This window comes from Tachysurus vachellii, chromosome 7 (assembly GCF_030014155.1).
Source record: "Tachysurus vachellii isolate PV-2020 chromosome 7, HZAU_Pvac_v1, whole genome shotgun sequence".
NCBI lineage: Eukaryota > Metazoa > Chordata > Actinopteri > Siluriformes > Bagridae > Tachysurus > Tachysurus vachellii.
This window is the reverse complement of record NC_083466.1, coordinates 30798835-30817858: the sequence shown is the minus strand read 5'-3', so window position 1 is coordinate 30817858 and position 19024 is coordinate 30798835. Positions and strand designations below refer to the sequence as shown.

The 19024-nt window shown below is 43.4% G+C and overlaps 1 protein-coding gene across 2 annotated transcripts; it reads left to right on the top strand.

Moving 5' to 3' along the window:
* The first annotated feature begins 6111 nt into the window (after window positions 1–6111).
* LOC132849204 (C-type lectin lectoxin-Lio2-like) lies at window positions 6112–7445 on the top strand. 2 transcript variants are annotated; one of them, XM_060875472.1, is made up of 2 exons: window positions 6112–6516; window positions 6881–7445. In XM_060875472.1, exons 1-2 carry the CDS (start codon window positions 6138–6140, stop codon window positions 6979–6981), a joined length of 480 nt encoding a protein of 159 aa, XP_060731455.1. In that variant the 5' UTR covers window positions 6112–6137; the 3' UTR covers window positions 6982–7445. The 2 variants fall into 2 exon arrangements, 1 of the variants encoding a protein (XP_060731455.1); XR_009648826.1 differs by having other exon boundaries at window positions 6390–6751.
* Window positions 7446–19024: the final 11579 nt, after the last annotated feature.

The following is a 19024-nucleotide window of genomic DNA, read 5'->3' as shown; positions in this document are numbered from 1 at the left end:
TGGCCATGGACGACGTGAAGGTACAGGCGGTACTACAATGGCAACGACCACAGACCATCAGGGAACTGCAACGCTTCCTGGGGTTTGCGAACCTTTACCGTCGCTTCATGCGCGGATTCAGCACTCTCGCAGCACCGCTCACGTCCATGACCAAGAAAACCACAGCCTGTCTCACCTGTTCAACGGAGGCGCTTACGGTGCTCCAACTCCTGAAGGAGAGCTTCACCTCGGCATCCATCCTTCACCACACAGCCGTCGCTTGTGCCGCCAGTTCTCGCCTCGCCTTCACGGATAAGTTCAACAGGGATTCCGGGTGGTGAAAGGGATTTCTTATTCAATGCTCGCTCTTCATGGCACAACAGCCCGCTATATATCCGACCGAGGCCAGCCGTGTCACCTTTGTGTGCACGCTCCTCACCGGCAAGGTGCTGGATTGGGCCACCACGATATGGAAAGAAGACGGCGCCGCTTTCCCGACCTTCGAGCACTCCGCCACCGGTGAGAGCGAGGAGGAGCATCTACTGAAAATCTCACAGGACGATCACACCACCGCTGAGTGTGCGCTCGCATTCCGCCCCCTCGCCGCGGCAGTGGGCTGGGAGGAACGGCCGCTGAAGCTGCTATACTGGAAGGGCTTGAACCAGGAACTGCAAGCGGAGCTCGCCTACAGGGATGAAGGGAAAAACCTGGCCGAGTTTATGGACCTCTCCATTCGAATCGACAACCTGATGCACACCCGACGACCCGCACGCACCGTTCGCTCAGAGAGCCACCAACCCATGCAGCCCGATTTCACGCACCTCATGGCCGAGGAACAAGAAAAGCAATTCTGCTGGCGCCTCTGCTTGTACTACGGAGAATCCGCAGTCGGCTTGTCCCGTCTGACCTCCTAACAAGTGTGACACTCCGGTGAGTCGAAACCTCTCCCATCCTCAACTGTGCCCAGATTAACGTATACCTCGAGGTGCGAGGAACAAAGATGGCCAGCCGCTCGGAGAAGGGCGCATCAGAAGGGCGCTGAACCAGGAAAAGTGGTTCTTAAGTAGCACCAAAACGTTGCTGGTCTACACTTAACCGTTTGCGTCAGGGGCTGTGCGCGGGGCTACTGTTAGAAAAAAGAGAACGGCAAGCGCCATTTTTAAATCACCAGCAGCAGCAGCAATAGACAATGGATGCGCAAACTAAAAAACAGTGGTCCGTTGATGAAATCAACTGCCTACTTGCAATCTGGTCCTCGGCAGAAGTCCAGAAGAAGTTGGATGGAGCTACAAGAACAAAACCCGTGTTACAGCAAATTCAGCGTGAGATGGCTGCAGCGGGGTTTGACAAGAGTGTCGGACAAATTAACAAGTTAAAATAATTAAAAAAGGAGTACAGAGACCAAAAAAAGGACCTCAGTCGAAGCGGCAGTGGTCGGCCACATCGTAATCTACATTTTGATGTTCTCGACTCTGTCCTCGGCAACAGACCAGCCTTCCAGGTTACCGGGGCACTGAACTCCACAACAGTGATCCTCAAAGGAATGGCGAATCATTCGCTTGAGAAAAGTCACACTGATCCTGGTAAGTTTTATTTTACACTTCTTTTGTGTCCGGCCAGCTGTTTGGCTAGATTCTACCTTCTTTGACCATTGTTTGCAATGCTGCTAACTAGGCCGCATTGTAAACAGTGGTCCGAGAAGTTGGTATAGGCTATGCTAGAGAGGGTAGCAGTAGCTGTGATTTTATTGTATGAATTATCTCTGAATGTTGTGTAAGGTGTGTAGTGGACAGTAATGTTTTAAATCAATGTTGTCTCGTGTTTTATTATCAATTGTTGTCTCGTGTTGACCTTGTATGCCACGTGAGCACAAGATGAAGTGCAGTGATATAGTATGATGCTATAGTTCAGTGATATAACATAATAGATTAATAGTAGACAAATCTGTCACAGATATTTTATAACTGTTTTAGCAAATGCATAGTTTTTACACTAATGATCTGTCTTTTGCTATTCTTGATGCACAGGAAAAAGGAAAAGAGACAGCATATCAGAATTGATGCAATATTTTGAAATGGCAGATGAGCAGTTCTTCCAGCACTCCAAGGAAATGGAAAATGCATTGCTGCAAGAAATGAGAGCGGACACACGTGCCCTGCTTGGACTCATGGAGCGCATGGTGAACACCAGTGAGAAAACTGCACAATAACAAGACTGTGTTTTTAAAAAAAAAAAATTATTTAGAATTTACTTTTGTTAAATGCATGCCTATTGCACTTTACATTCTTGAAAAGTTTCACACAACACACGTTGTAGTTTGCTGTGCTTTTTAAAAAAAAGAAATAAACACATTTTAATTATTACACGTCTGGTTGTGTTTCTTTAAGCAATGTATGGGAATAGAATACAATTTCTGACAGTTTGGTTGTCCTCGAACACAACTGTTACTATTACAAAAATTAGCATTGTGGTACAAAGCACTTTAATAAATCACTCCTCTGTTAAAATGCATCATTAATGCAGCTCTGGTGTCAGCCCCTTCTGTATTACCATGCTCGGGTATTGCCTGAACAGGAGGCTGAATGTTTTCAGTCCTGTTTGTGTGCTCCTCAGTGAAATTATCACCATGTTCCTCACAAATGTTATGGAGAACACAGCAGGTCAATGCCATTTTCTTGCACAGCTCCAGCTTGCAGTCATTTCTTTTTAGGAGGCACCTCCATCGTCCTTTTAATATCCCAAAAGACATCCGCACAACCGACCATGCACTGCTCAGCCTGTAATTATAGGTGTGTTGTTCAGGGGTCAGTCTGCCAGTATCTGAAAAGGGCTTCATGAGCCACTTCTGCATGGGATATGCAGGATCACCTATCAGTTAATAGCCAGCATCATAGCCGGATATGGTCACTTTGGTTTGTCCTAATAATTCCCCATCACTTAGGACCTCCCACAAATGTGACTGTCGTAGCACTCTGGCATCATGCACGCTCCCTGGATAGCCAACACAAACATCCCAGAGTAGTCCTTTGCCATCCACAACTGCTTGTAGAACAACTGAATGCCAGCCTTTGCGATTGTAATAACCTTGCGGACGGTCCTCTGGTGCAATTATTGGAATGTGGGTTCCATCAATTGCACCGACACACTGTGGTACTCGCCAACGATTGTTAAAGAAAGTGGACATTTCCAATAACTTGTCAGCATCAGGAAATCTTATGTGGTAAGGAAGCAGCATCGTGATTACAGCATTGCAGAATTCCTGAACACAATTAAATACAGTGCTGAGGCCTACCCCAAAAAGATGGCTGATGGTACTGTATTCACTGCCTGTTGCCAGTTTCCAGAGTGCAATTGCAACACGCTTCTGGATTGGGATACACAAGCGGTAGTTTGTGTTCCTTCTCTCCATTACATGCTTCACCCGACTGCAGATGTACTCGAATGTTTCTGGGGACAAACCAGCCGGTGGAAAGGCAAACCGGTTCTTTGAAGGTTCGCCAGTGGAACCAACTTTGAACCAGCACCAGTGCTAGCTCTGAACCAGCACCTGGTTCTTTTTGGTGGAAAAGAGGCAAGAGAGGCCACTCCAGCTTAACACCACGACAACTGACATACCTGGGCTCCCGTGTGAGTACCAGGACCTCGCCGAAGCATTCAGCAAAGCCAAAGCAACCGAACTGCCACCACATCGCGCGTGTTACTGCGCCATTGAACTCCTGTTGAGTGCCACACCAGTGCGAAGTCTTGATCTGTTCCGACAATCATTCTGAGCAATTCCTGGTTTTCTCTGTTCTGGTTTCGGTTTCTGCTTCTGTGTTTTCGTGACCTTCTGCCTGTTTTACCGATTCCGATTTCTGCCTGCTCTCTGATATTGTGTTTACTTGCCCTGACCCTGCCTGTACGACTACGAGTTTGTCTTTATTAAAAAGCTTCAAATGGATCATCTGCCTTACGACTCTTCGTTACAGTAATAAAGTGAAATAATACTGTAACTACTGCTTTTCTAGATTATTTTCACCTGTTTTAGTTTGTGTTTTGATCAACCTTTTTATTTAAGACCCACATTTTGTTTGTGCTGAGATAAAGCTGTCCTCTAACCTGACTTATCAAAGTCAGGTTATGTTGACTTTTTTGCTGGTTGTTTTTGTTGATTTTTTTGCTGGTTTCCTAGGTTTTGGATTCTGTATATACCCTTGTTTTACCAAGTTGTACTGTTTACTGATTGCCTGATATTCTGATTGTTTTTTTTAATTTACGCTTTCCAGTGTCTTATAAATAAAATTCATCCTTTTTTTCATCTTCTACCGCTTATCCGAACTACCTCGGGTCACGGGGAGCCTGTGCCTATCTCAGGCGTCATCGGGCATCAAGGCAGGATACACCCTGGACGGAGTGCCACACACTAGGGAGAATTTTCCAGAGATGCCAATCAACCTACCATGCATGTCTTTGGACCAGGGGAGGAAACCGGAGTACCCGGAGGAAACCCCCGAGGCACGGGGAGAACATGCAAACTCCACACACACAAGGTGGAGGCGGGAATCGAACCCCGACCCTGGAGGTGTGAGGCGAACGTGCTAACCACTAAGCCACCGTGCCCCCCTAACATAAACATAATAATAATAATAATAATAATAGATTTTTTTCCTGTCAGCTATCTGTCTATGATGAAGCTGAACCTTTTACTTCTGGGCCTCACTCGTAAGAGTATTTTTATAAACCACTTTTAGTTATTCATTTATATAGTTTGCAAAATGATCATTAATATTTATTTTAATCAGGAAACATTTTATTTCACTTTTTATCCTACAAAACTCACAATACAATAAATCTATTTAAACGTATTTATATTTGTTAGATATATTTATATTTTATAAACTGTTCACGTCTGGGTTAATGGAATCTTCAGTTCTTACTAAAACAATTCTAATGATATACGTATAACTAAACATAAGTGAATAAGTTACGTAATTATAAGTAATAAATTTAATCTGGAGGGGGCACGGTGGCTTAGTGGTTAGCACGTTCACCTCACACCTCCAGGGTCGGGGTTCGATTCCCGCCTCCACCTTGTGTGTGTGGAGTTTTCATGTTCTCCTCGTGCCTCGGGGGTTTCCTCTGGGTACTCCGGTTTCCTCCCCCAGTCCAAAGACATGCATAATAGGTTGATTGGCATCTCTGGAAAATTGTCCCTAGTGTGTGATTGAGTGAGTGAATGAAAGTGTGTGTGTGCCCTGCGATGGATTGGCACTCTGTCCAGGGTGTATCCTGCCTTGATGCCCAATGACGCCTGAGATTAGTTAGTGTTAGATTTCATATAATCCCCGTGCTATCCCCGTGACCCGAGGTAGTTCGGATAAGCGGTAGAAGATGAATGAATGAAATTTAATCTGGAAATTGAAGATATGACTGAAGCTCTGTTCAGTGATGATAGATTCACGTGCAGAGACATATACATGCGCTCTCTCTCTCTCTCTCTCTCTCTCTCTCTCTCACTCTCTCTCTCTTTCTCTTTCCCTTTTGTCACCCAGAACCAGTGACAAAATACAAGAAAATGAATGTATAGAAAGTACTTATAGGTGACATTTTATTCGTTTAATGTGATAAAATATTACCCCCAGGTCTCATCCCAATTGTCATATCTAACATAAGAACCGTCCATCACGATTATCACCTGATCATGAAATCATATACATGGCCAATGGCTCAGAATTACTGCAGGGTGATGTACACTGACTTGGTAACAATCGTAACCGATGATGATTGGTTACGACTAAACAAAGAAGCAGTAAGAAAAGGCTTCACGTGGTTCACCTGGATTGGATTGTACAATGATGTCAATAGCTGGCGCTGGTCCTTAAACGAGCTCCCACTGAAGAATGTCATTTATACCAACTGGTTCTCTGGACAGCCTGATAATTATGCTGGGAAAGACTCATGTGGTATAATTTTTGTATATGGAACCTGGGCAGATGTTCCATGTGCAGGTCTAAGACCCTTTATATGTTACAATGGTGAGTCTTTGAGGATTTGACAAGACAACATAACATATGTATATATACATAGAGAATATGTGTGTGTGTGTGTGTGTGTGTGGGGGGGGATTTCCTATAATGGTTTCAAATAGGAGAATATAATCATAACTTTATCTAACTACAATGAAATCTAACAATGTTTATCATTTGAATTTCACAGCTAATTTCAGTGGTGCTTCCAGGTTCATCGGCATCACTAGTCCTTATCTGACCTGGCCTGATGCTCAGGCTTACTGCCGAACACATCACACAGACTTGGCCAGCTCTCTTAACAGCTCAGATAACAACTTCCTTTTGCAGCTGAGGGACATCCAGGGTGATTCCTGGTTTGGACTCTACAGAGATACATGGAAGTGGTCAGATGGGACCATCGCTTCAAAGCTACCATGGATTTCTGGAGAACCTGATAATTATCTTGCCATTGACAACTGTGCATCACATATTAACAAAGTGTTTAATGATTATTTATGCAGCCAGCCAGCCTACTTCTACTGTCACACCAGTGAGAAGTTTGTTCTTTTACTGTTTACTTTAATATGAAGTCGATGGAGATGTCAAGGAATTCTAATATATATGGGATGTTTTTGGCATGTTGTTCAGGCTCTGTGTGTGTGTGTGTGTGTGTGTGTGTGTGTTCCACAGTTCTACCCGTGAGGGAACAGCAGATTTTGAGACTGCAGGTGAAGACTGATGGCAGTGTGTTAGATCCTGCTGTACAGTCGTCTCTTTTAAAGCTGGTGAGTCTCAGGACGTCTCTCAGAAATTTTTAAAACGCTCTTGTTACACCTCAACTGCTTTTGGTTTATGAATTTTCAAATATTCCTTTTCATTTAAGATTGTTATTTATTTTTGCTTCTGATCTCCAGATAAAGCAGAAACTGGAGGAACATGGCATGATGGAGAACACCACAGTGACCTGGAGGGTGCAGCCAGATGGAAACGTCTTCAAAAAGAAAAACAAAGATGATCTGTGACGTCTAAATCAGGGATGTCAAACTCAAATACTATTTTTGAGATACGCTAAAAATAACAATAATAACCTACAGGATACATAGAATTTCTATATGAAAAAAGAGCTAATAGAAACTTTTACCATTTAATCTCTGGTTATGACGGAACAACACAATGAGCTTCTGTTTTTAGACATGAGTGTGATTTACATCAAGCAGAGCACATTATTACATAATCGTTTATTGCTCTTTACAGTTTCCTTTATACGAGTGTACAAAGTCAAACTGAAAAGCGAAGTCCATTTACATTTTATTTACATGTCAGTCCGAAAAGAAGTGATGACCAGTAGCCTTTCCCTCTGTCAACTGACATCACATCCAAATACACCCACGTCACCCAACACTGACTGACAACACAGAATGTATGTTCATCATCAAGCCAGTCACAGTAGAAACCAGAGTTTATATTATATATTTGACTTTTTATGGTAACTTGGCTACACTATAAATCTGCTGTAAAATCTGGATAGTGTGTTGATGTAGCGGGTCCCGGCTAGGTCCCCACTGCCAGATATATAGATAACCCTGAAACTGAAAATATCAGAAATATTCCTGAGAAATCAGCGACGCAGGACAACTGTTGCTCATTCTCCAGTAACACGGATTATCTTTATTTTCAACTTCATTTTAACTTTGCATCTGCAATCATGAATCATTTTCTGTTATTTTTGTCTGCCTTGTATTGAAGCACAGGTTATATCCACATTTGGATAACAATTGCCTTATATTTTTCAAGAGGTCTGTTTTCACACAAATGCATCCTCACATATTTTACAACTCAACCATTTGTATGAAACCAAAAACAAGCATTTTCCCTTTAAACACCTTACATCTTTGTTCTTTTATCCAAAAGAGTATTTTTGTAATAACTACATTTTATAAGTGTTCACTTTATACAACAGAATAAATTCCATTTGCAGTTAAACTGTATTACATTTACTGTATTAGAACCCAAACTTCAATAATACACATATCTGTCGCATAACTTGGCGCTCAGTTCTATTAACTGAATCTGTATCATTATAACATTAACATGCGCGCGCCCATAAACAAGGCCGCAGTCGTAACTGGTCTTCTGTTGTGCATTCACATTTACCTTTTTACACTTTTAACATTGTACTACACACATAGCTGTTTTCCACACACACTGAAATAATCCACAAATGCCCCAAAACCATAAGGAATAACTAAGATAAACAATATGCGGACGTCGGCCGCCATTTTCGCCACTGCGTACTGTTAAACTTTAACTGTTTACACACGACATACTTTTAGCTTACAGAATACACATCACTGGAGATTCATATTAGCTGATAAACATCTGTAGTCACATAAAAGGTGTGTAACTAACCTGAAAATATCAGAAATATTCCTGAGAAATCAGCGACGCAGGACAACTGTTGCTCATTCTCCAGTAACACGGATTATGAGCTCATCTTGCTCTGCACCGCTAATTGTCCCAGTATAACACTGTTCGTGGTTACTGCCACCCTGTGTCCAATTGATGAAGTACGTCATATTCTTTTTATCCCATAATCTCTCATTAGTATTATATTATATAAATAATAAAACCAAACACAATTGCAATAGAAGGAAAGAAACAAAAATAATAACCTCAACAAAACCTTATTTTGTGAGTGTCACATCCACCCCGACAAACAAAAATGGCTCCCGACATTTCACAACACTTTTTTTCTAATAGACTTGTGTGGTGACTGGCATGTAATACGTGTAAGGCAGATACATCTGTGGTGCATAAGGCGTAGGCATGATACACTGTCTGGCTATGTGTGGCATGAATGGTGGGGGAGGCGGGGTAATCTGTGAGGAAATAGAACTTATATGGGTTTGTATTGAAGGCTGGCCTAATGACTCATAAGTGAACACTGGTTTCGGCCTCCTCTCTCTGACTGACCTCCTAACCTCCCTGTGTCTATCTTCTGCAGGCCCAGTCATCATAGGGGGACAATACAGTCTTTCCTCCTGTGCTTTTTCAGCATGTCCATTTTGCTCATCCTCTCCAGGCTGAGGTAGGCAATTGACATCAGGTTGTCCACTTGTCAGTGGTTCCTCTCCCACTACTTCCACTTCCCTATCCGTTGGGCTTAGTTGATCCTCTTTTTCAGGATCGTTTTGTTCGTGCTCACTTTCAGGTAGGTTTGTCTCACCCGTGTGTGTATAGTCTCTTCCAGGCGTCGCTCGCCCATTTGGTACGTATGCGTCCATCGGTTCGGTTCTTCTCGTCCGTACAGTACTTGGACATTCTTTGTGGGCCATGGTCTGTTTCTTTGGGGTCAGACCAGACACTACTGTAGGAGATGTCTTTGGCACCGAACTTTCCCTCCTAACTACAGGTGTTCTCAACCAATAACCCCCTGTCCCCTCATCCTCATCATCAGTGTCCGATATTCCATCCTTGTCAGCAGAGTTAATCCTCTGTTGAGGCTGTTTTTGCCTCTGACTGGGGGCTGTAACAGAGTCAGCTAGCTGTGCTGGGCTCTCCACAGGCAAGCTATTCACTAACAGCAGCAAGTTTCTGTGTATGGTTCTGTTCCTTGCATTTGGGTCTCCCTCAGGATGAATGACATATACCGGATTATCTGAGATTTGCTCCTTCACCACATAGATTTTCTTCTCCCAGTATGAACGTAGCTTACCAGGTCCAACCCGCTCTCCCATGTTTCGAACCAGTACCCGATCTCCTGGTTGGAGGACCACGCCCCTCGCCTTTTGATCATAGTAGGACTTGTTCTTTGCACTCGATGACAGGCTGGATTTGTTTGCAATCTTGTACGCTTCCGTCATCCTTTTTGACCATTTGTCCACATATCCTTTGTGTGTCACCGATTCTGTGTTTTCCAATAGTCCAAACAAGAGATCCACGGGGAGACGGGGGTGTTGCCCATACAGCAGGTAATGAGGTGAGTATCCAGTGGACTCGTGGCGAGTACAGTTATATGCGTGTATCATTTGTGGCAAATGTTCTTTCCATCTCTCTTTTTCTCTGTCTGTCAGTGTCCGCAACATTTGCAGTAGTGTGCGGTTGAACCGCTCAGCGGGATTACATTGTGGGTGGTATGGGGATGTTCGTGAGTGCCCGACCCCTGACAGGCGTCCAAGGGTGCGGAACAGGTTGTTCTCAAACTCACGTCCTTGATCATGGTGGAGACGATTTGGATAACCCAGACGAGGTATGTAGTCGTTGTATATCCGTTCAGCTGCGGTTTGTCCCGATTTATTTTTGGTTGGGTAAGCCTGGGCAAATCTGGTAAAATGGTCTATTACTACCAGAATATACTCATAGCCTCCCTTGCTTTTCTCCAGATGTAAGTAGTCTATGCAAACCAGATCGAGAGGGGAAGCAGAAGTCAGGCCACCCATCGGTGCACGTATGTGTGTGGTGGGTTTCTTCTGTTTTATGCAACTGCATTTTCTTGTGACATACTCTTCTATGCATCTCTTCATCTGTGGCCAATAGAAACGTTCTCTGGCGAGATGGAGCACACGTTCTGTGCCAACGTGCCCCATGTTGTCGTGGAGATGTTTTAGGGCAACTGAGCGGTACTTGGTGGGTAGGACTAATTGTTTTCTCTCTGGTGTTTGGCGGTACAGGACTCCATTTTCCAAATGTAGTTTACTCCACTCATGAAGGAGCTTGCGAGTGAGCCCACTCACTGACCTTCTGACCTCATCAGTAAGAACATTATTTACCTCTTTCAATTTCATTATTTCCCCTATTCCAGGGTCCTCTCGTTGAGCTTTTGCCAGTTCTTTGTGACTTATTTTGGGTAAGAGTGTATGAGGCTGTGGTATCACATCTGCAGAGGAGGTGTAAAGTGCAGCTATCCATGCTACATCTTTCTTCTGGGCTGCTCTACTCCCTTCCCAAGCCGCATGCAGTACATCCTGTGACAGTTCCTCCGTACATTTCGCCACATAGTTGTCAATGTCGAGTGGGATGCGTGAGAGTGTGTCGGCATCTATGTTGTTTTTTCCAGGTCTGTATTTAATATTGAAGTGGAACTCTGACAATTCCCCAACCCAGCGATGTCCAACTGCGTTGAGTTTCGCAGTGCTCATGATGTAAGTCAGCGGATTGTTATCAGTGTAGATGGTGAAATGTGGAGCATAGAAGAGATAGTCTCTAAATTTCTCACACACTGCCCACTTCAGAGCAAGGAACTCAAGTTTTCCGCTGTGGAGTCGGTAGTTCTTTTCAGCGGGTGTCAGAGTTCGTGATCCATATCCGATGACACGCATTTTTTGACCCTGTCGCTGATAGAGGATTGCGCCAAGCCCTTTCTCCGATGCATCTGTGTGTAGGACGAATGGCTCCTCGAAGTTGGGGTATGCAAGGACTGGGGGGTTAGTCAGCATACTGACAAGCCTTTCCAAGGTACTTTGGTGATCAGCTTTCCAGATGATGGGTGTTTTGGACGGAAGTTGTGGACCCTTAGACTTGCAATGACGTGGAGGGTGTTGGGGCATTGAGGACTTAACTTGGAGCAGCTCATACAATGGTTTGGCTATTTTTGCAAAGTCCTGTATGTAGGAACGGTAATAACTCAGGAAGCCAAGAACCCGTCGGAGGTCACCAACTGTTTGGGGCGTTTTGGTTTTTAAAGCCATCACTGCCTCTAGGTCTTTGGGGTCAATTCGAACTCCCTCGGCAGACACCAAGCGTCCAACATAGCGAACCTCCTTCTGAAACATCTCACACTTTTCTGCCCGTAGTTTCACCCCATGATGCTGCAGTGCTTGGAGAACCTTGCGAATCACCTCCACGTGGTCACTGAAAGATCTGGAATAGCACAGTAGGTCATCCAGGTACGGGATGCAGTACTCGTCTCTCAGAGAGCCTAACATCTCCTCCATGCTCCTCTGAAAAGCCGCAGGTGCATTAGAAAGTCCGAACGGGATCCGTACCCATTCGTAAAGCCCCCAGGGAGTGATGAAGGCAGTTAGATGGCGTGACCCTTCTGCCACAAAACCCTGGTGGTAAGCTTTACCTTGGTCCAGTATGCTGAACACTGAGTACCCACCTAGTGTGTCTATCAAATCCTGTATTCGCGGCAGTGGATGTCTGTCGTGTACGGTTTTTTGATTAAGGAGACGATAGTCTATGCAGAGACGAAGAGTGCCATCCTTCTTTCGCACACATACAACTGGGGCAGAATAGGCAGACTTCGATTTCACTATCCAACCCTTTACAAGAAGATCTTGAATGTAATCTTTCACTTCTTTAAACAGTGGTTTGGGAATGGATGTGTACGCTCTCTGCACAGGAACATCGTCTTTGAGGTTGATCACCATTTGCAGGTTTGGGATACAGCCAAGGTCATCTCCATTCCTAGCAAAGGCGTTTGACTCCTCATGAAGCATCTTTCTAGCAACCTCTTGTTGTTCTCCCTCCAGATGATCGAGGTTTACAGGTGGGTCCCACAGAGGTGGATCTGAGTGGTTGACCTGAGTGGTGGTTATCTGACTGACAGTTGCTGCAGGCTGTGTTTTGTCCAGAATATCTGCCTCCACAACATTTTCAACTCCCTGCAGGATCCCTAGGGCAGTTTTACGTGGTATTGTGATGTCATGATTGGTGTTATTACCAATTGGAATGGTGACATAAGGCTTTATTGGGTTCTGGATTTCAAACAACCCTGGCCCTGTATCCCACTGTCCAGGCGGTAGGCTGTCTTCATCCGTCTCAAGCAACACCAATTGGGTAGAGGCATCCATGTTTGACGGAACCCGACACCTCACCCACGACACTTGACCAGCTGGGAGCACAATATCCTTGGCGCCTGTTCTTAAGCGTCCCTGTTGCATAACTGGCTTTGCTGTCTGAATAAAGTTGACGAGAGCTTCAGCTGTTTCTTTGGGAACAGATATGGCATTGCTAAGAAGGCTAGCAAATACTGGCACTAGTCTCTCTGGTTTTCCACAAATTAGCACTTCCAAAACATTAAAGCCTATCAGTGGTTTGTCCATGGGGTAGCTGCTGATGAGGAATGGGACACTAATGGACAGGTTGGGGTCCAAATTCCCTGGCAAGTTCACTGTCATGGCTACCCACCCATCATAGGGAATGAGACTACCATTTGCAGCAGTAACCTTCAGTTCCTCCTCCCCTAAAATCTCGGAAACTGAGTGAATACTGAGGTCAGGTAGGTACTCTTCTTTCCAGGCACGACTGACTATACTGACTTGGGATCCAGAGTCCAGCAAAGAAGTGACTGCTAAGCCATTTAGATAGCTCTGAACTAAGGCCTTTTTTCCAATCAGACTAGCAACCGCTCTAACTTTAGCTACACGTGGTGACTGGGGAGGGAGCTGAGCTACTTGGTTACAGAGACTTAATGTGCTTGTCGTAGTTGAGGGTGAGGAGTAGCATATTTTGTCATTGTTGACCTGACTTTCTGGGTGGGACTTGTTTCCAGACCCGGCCACTAGATGTCCCTCTCCAGTGCCCGGTTGGAGTTTCCCTGTCTCTTTGGCCGCTTTAGACAGCCTGCTGCACGATGTCCTTCCTCCCCACAGGTGAAACAGTGTTTACAGTCTTGTCTGTCTTGCTCCACGCAGCTTGGACAACCATAGGGCTTTCCACGCTTAGATTGTGCCCTATTTTGACTGTACTGGCACCCATTGTGAGTTAGCTGTTGTTGGTTTTGTTTTTGCATGGTTTCAACCAGTCTGGTGAGCTCCTCTACTTTGGTCGTGAGGTCTCTCAGAGGATCTGGTTTTGTTTGCTTGGTCTTGGACCCTACACACTCTGACTTTGTTTTAGGTGTATTTACCAAATCCGACTCGAGCTGTGCGCTGTGTGCATTCGTTACAGTCTGTCGGCGGGACGAGCCAAGTCTTTTCATTCTCTCATTTTCTTCACTAGTGATTTTCATCACATGACGCAGAATCATCTCATCAGTGGCCCCACTGTCTGTCAACAAAGGTTTAAGCTCTCTGCGTATGTCGGTGTGCTTGTGTCCCAAGCCTTGGTACACAGTATGTAGGAAAACATCTTGCACTGTAGCTGCAGAATACTTAATATTAGTGTCAGCCAGTTTTGATGTCAATAGGATGCGTTGTTTTAAGCCTATCAAACGATAGAGAAATTGTTGTGGTGTCTCGTTCTCATCCTGTTTCGTACACATCAACTCTTGGAATAGCTCTGTGCTGTTTTTTTCTCTTAAGTGAGTTTGGAGAAATCCCTTGAGTTCAGCAACTTCCATGTCATCTTTATTTATCAACATCTCTTTGAATATGCCTGGCCTTATGATTTTAAGCACACCACGAACAATCTCGGATTCGGAAAATCCTTCTTTGATCCCATCATCAATTTGCCTACAGACATTGTTGTAGCTGATATCTGAGGATTGATCACCGATCTGCCCGCCTTGCACTTTGAACTCTCTTCGTGAAAGGAAACCGAGTTCCCTTAAGGACACCGTCCCCTCACGAGCAGACTGAAAGGCATGCTCACCGGAGGGGTTTCTGTCTGGCTGCCTCAGCAGGCCTGAGGATGAGGGCATGTGTGTCTGTGACAAGGGCATGTGTGTCTGTGACAAGGGCATGTGTGTCTGTGACAAGGGCATGTGTGTCTGTGACAAGGGCATGTGTGTCTGTGACAAGGGCATGTGTTGGCATACACTGTATGAGTTTCTTGCTAAGCTCCTCGTAACTAGCAAGCGCTCTAAGCACATCAGCGTTCGAAATGTCAGGTACATTTAACATTGTAACCTTAGCCAAGCCTGAATCTGGTTCGGCAACACCACTAGGGAGTGCAGTACTGACTAAAGTGGGTGCGTATTGACTCTGCGGGTGTGTGTCTGTGGTGTGTTCTGGGGGTGTTTGGATAGTAACAGAACCCTCAGCAAAATCAACAAGATCATCAAGCTTATCAACACTCTGCCCAGTATGTAACTCAGAATCACCCTTTACATTTAGAACTGACATAACATCACGACATTTTACTATATCATCAATAGCATCTTTTAACATCAGCAACTGAACCATTCCCTCGTCCTCTGTTTCAAGCAACTGCTTACTGTACATGAATGAGTTGATACGATCGTAGCATTCCTCCTGATCTCTCCCCACAAGCTCTGACTGGTCCACGTCCGACACTGGGTTTACCGCTCCGGCGACCCGAAGAAGCTCTTCACCTGTCAGGATGAGTAGGCTCTTCCTAATGTCCCACACTAGGCTCCTCCTCCCACCACTCGACATGATGGCTCCTCGTTTCCCCCACGGCTGGCAACACGGCTCGGTGATGGTGCAGTCGGCTTTGGATCGCAAGCCTCCACTCGTACACGATCGCAGTCCCCCCGGCTGGACAGAGCTAGTTGTTGGTCAGCATTGTCATCATCCGGCTCCCAATACAATAGGTGGCACCGAAGGATCCCGGACGAGCCCCCAAGAATCTGTAGCGGGTCCCGGCTAGGTCCCCACTGCCAGATATATAGATAACCCTGAAACTGAAAATATCAGAAATATTCCTGAGAAATCAGCGACGCAGGACAACTGTTGCTCATTCTCCAGTAACACGGATTATCTTTATTTTCAACTTCATTTTAACTTTGCATCTGCAATCATGAATCATTTTCTGTTATTTTTGTCTGCCTTGTATTGAAGCACAGGTTATATCCACATTTGGATAACAATTGCCTTATATTTTTCAAGAGGTCTGTTTTCACACAAATGCATCCTCACATATTTTACAACTCAACCATTTGTATGAAACCAAAAACAAGCATTTTCCCTTTAAACACCTTACATCTTTGTTCTTTTATCCAAAAGAGTATTTTTGTAATAACTACATTTTATAAGTGTTCACTTTATACAACAGAATAAATTCCATTTGCAGTTAAACTGTATTACATTTACTGTATTAGAACCCAAACTTCAATAATACACATATCTGTCGCATAACTTGGCGCTCAGTTCTATTAACTGAATCTGTATCATTATAACATTAACATGCGCGCGCCCATAAACAAGGCCGCAGTCGTAACTGGTCTTCTGTTGTGCATTCACATTTACCTTTTTACACTTTTAACATTGTACTACACACATAGCTGTTTTCCACACACACTGAAATAATCCACAAATGCCCCAAAACCATAAGGAATAACTAAGATAAACAATATGCGGACGTCGGCCGCCATTTTCGCCACTGCGTACTGTTAAACTTTAACTGTTTACACACGACATACTTTTAGCTTACAGAATACACATCACTGGAGATTCATATTAGCTGATAAACATCTGTAGTCACATAAAAGGTGTGTAACTAACCTGAAAATATCAGAAATATTCCTGAGAAATCAGCGACGCAGGACAACTGTTGCTCATTCTCCAGTAACACGGATTATGAGCTCATCTTGCTCTGCACCGCTAATTGTCCCAGTATAACACTGTTCGTGGTTACTGCCACCCTGTGTCCAATTGATGAAGTACGTCATATTCTTTTTATCCCATAATCTCTCATTAGTATTATATTATATAAATAATAAAACCAAACACAATTGCAATAGAAGGAAAGAAACAAAAATAATAACCTCAACAAAACCTTATTTTGTGAGTGTCACATTGATGTTCAGCAGTAATGCATTATGGGCCTTTTCACCTTTATTCTTCATGCATACCCAAGGAATGAGGCTCTGGTCTGGATTTAGTGTGTAGTCCATGTGTTTAGAACATGTGGTTAAAATGCAGATATATAATGCATATATAGAGCATATATAATGTGATAAAACTCTCTAATTACAGTTTTATACAATCGCTATGACAGTTTTTTCAATACATAAAAAGTGCAAGATGTATTTACTGTATAAAAAGTTAATATACAGATGAATGCTATGGATACACATCTATAGACATACAAGATATACAGGAGGGGTGCTGTAGACATAATATACATGGTGTTATATATTATATAGACAAATATACAGGTGCTAATGACATAATATACAGAGGTCTGTGGTCACTGGGAGGCAGAGTTTCATTTGTACGTCTCTATGGCTGGAAGTGAAGTTTCTGTGATGTGCTGGAGGTTTTCACCACCCGTTGCAATGGCTCCCTCTGGTGGTTTGAGGGTGGCGCAGAAGGTGATGTTACAGTAATATAATTTGTGTTGCTTATTTTTTAAAAGCTATATTTATATAATATTTAACCTAAATGTTAAAATGCTGGAACATTCCACTTTGTTGAGGAAAAATGCAAGAGAGCAACATATTTACATTATTTACATGTAGCTGGAACTGTTTTCCCAGGCTGCCACATAAATACATCATTTACAGTAAAACAGGGATTCATGTTGTTCTTTTTTGTTCATATTGTTCACAGAAGTTGTCGAAGCAGGACCACATTCCACCAAAGAGTAGTTAAAATAAACTTCGAAAAAAAAATCACTCGAAACCAACAACAAGGCAGCCTATGATTTAGTGATGAGCATGAGAAAGGACCAGAATGGAAGAAAGCAGCTTTGCATGAACACTCTCTACTCGGATCATCGACATGCCCTGAATATGGAATGGGGTTCCTGGGAGGAGACGTAATTTCATGATGGAGGCACCCATCTCGTCCTCCAACTGCCAACAGAGGGAGCCGTCACCGGAGTACTAACACTTCCGGACTACACTTCCCATAACCCCTCACTGGGACTGATTGCACCACCACCTGCTCTCAATCAGCCACTGACTACTGTATATAAACAGACTTGACTTCTACGTGAAGTCTTGATTTGCTATGGCTGTCATTCTGAGCGTTGCTAGTATTTCCTGTTTCTGGTTTTTTGAGCTGTTTCTGTTTTTTGCCTCATGACTGTTTTCTGCCTGCCCTGACCTTTTGCCTGTTATCCTGACCACGTCTTTGCCTAGCCTACTCTGTTTTGTCTGCCGTTGCCGAACCCTGCCTGCTGTTTATGAGTTTGTCTATTAAAAGCTGCAAATGGATCCTCATTGTCATGACCCGTCATTACACGTAACTATTCACAATAAAACATTCAAGATTTTTCTTTCTATCATTTTTCATGCATGTGAATATTGAACATCTCCAATCTGTTCCTGTATGTTTAGTTCACATTTGGAGACTATGAAAAAAAGTTCAAAGATTATTTGTACCCATCACCATCATCAGAACAAGCTGATTAAGATCTGATCCAAGAACAGAAAAAAGGAATCTCTGTGTATGATGAATATCTAACCTCCTGCCTGCACCATTATTACTTTATATTATTAGATATCTACACAGAAATCAAACCAATAATCTTGTACTAATTTTGGACAAACATTACACATCCTTAATAAAACTGAGATGAAGTGACCATGTATTAAAAAGCAAACACAATGTATGATAAGATATCTACAAATAAACATTAAATCTGTTACTGTTTTCAAATATTTTTAGAGACGTTTTGTCATCTTTAAACTATACACCTATTTTTTTTTATTAATAATTTTGTGCTGTCATTTTCTTTTTGTATTTGTTGTTTTTATTGTATTTCACGTTCCTCTTTTTCTGTCATTATTTCTTCTTTTAATTAGCTCAGCCTTTAGGGGCTCCAGCAGCACAGGTTAGGTGTATTCCAGGAGCCATGGTGCCGGACATAGCAGATTATCTTTGGGTCCTAGGCAAGCATAGGTACTGGAAGGTACAGTAGTTGTACATTGTAGGAACTAACAATATATGCCTTTGTCAGTCAGAGATTACTAAGAGTAATATTGTAGAGGTGTGTAAATTAGCGAAGGCGATGTCCGATGCTCTGGCCCAATCCCAAAGCAGCGTTACAATGTAGCTTACAGCAGGTTATGGTCGCTGAACTGCTGGATGTCCAGGTGGTGCTTCCCCCCTTATTTGACTGAAATGCTCCGTACAGGAGCTAAAAAAGTAAATCATTATAAAAACACAGTGTCGTATCACATGCTGTAAACAAGATTACAAAATAATCACATTTTAAACAATGGAAATAAAATGTACACAACACATCAAGGGAGGTTTATTAAA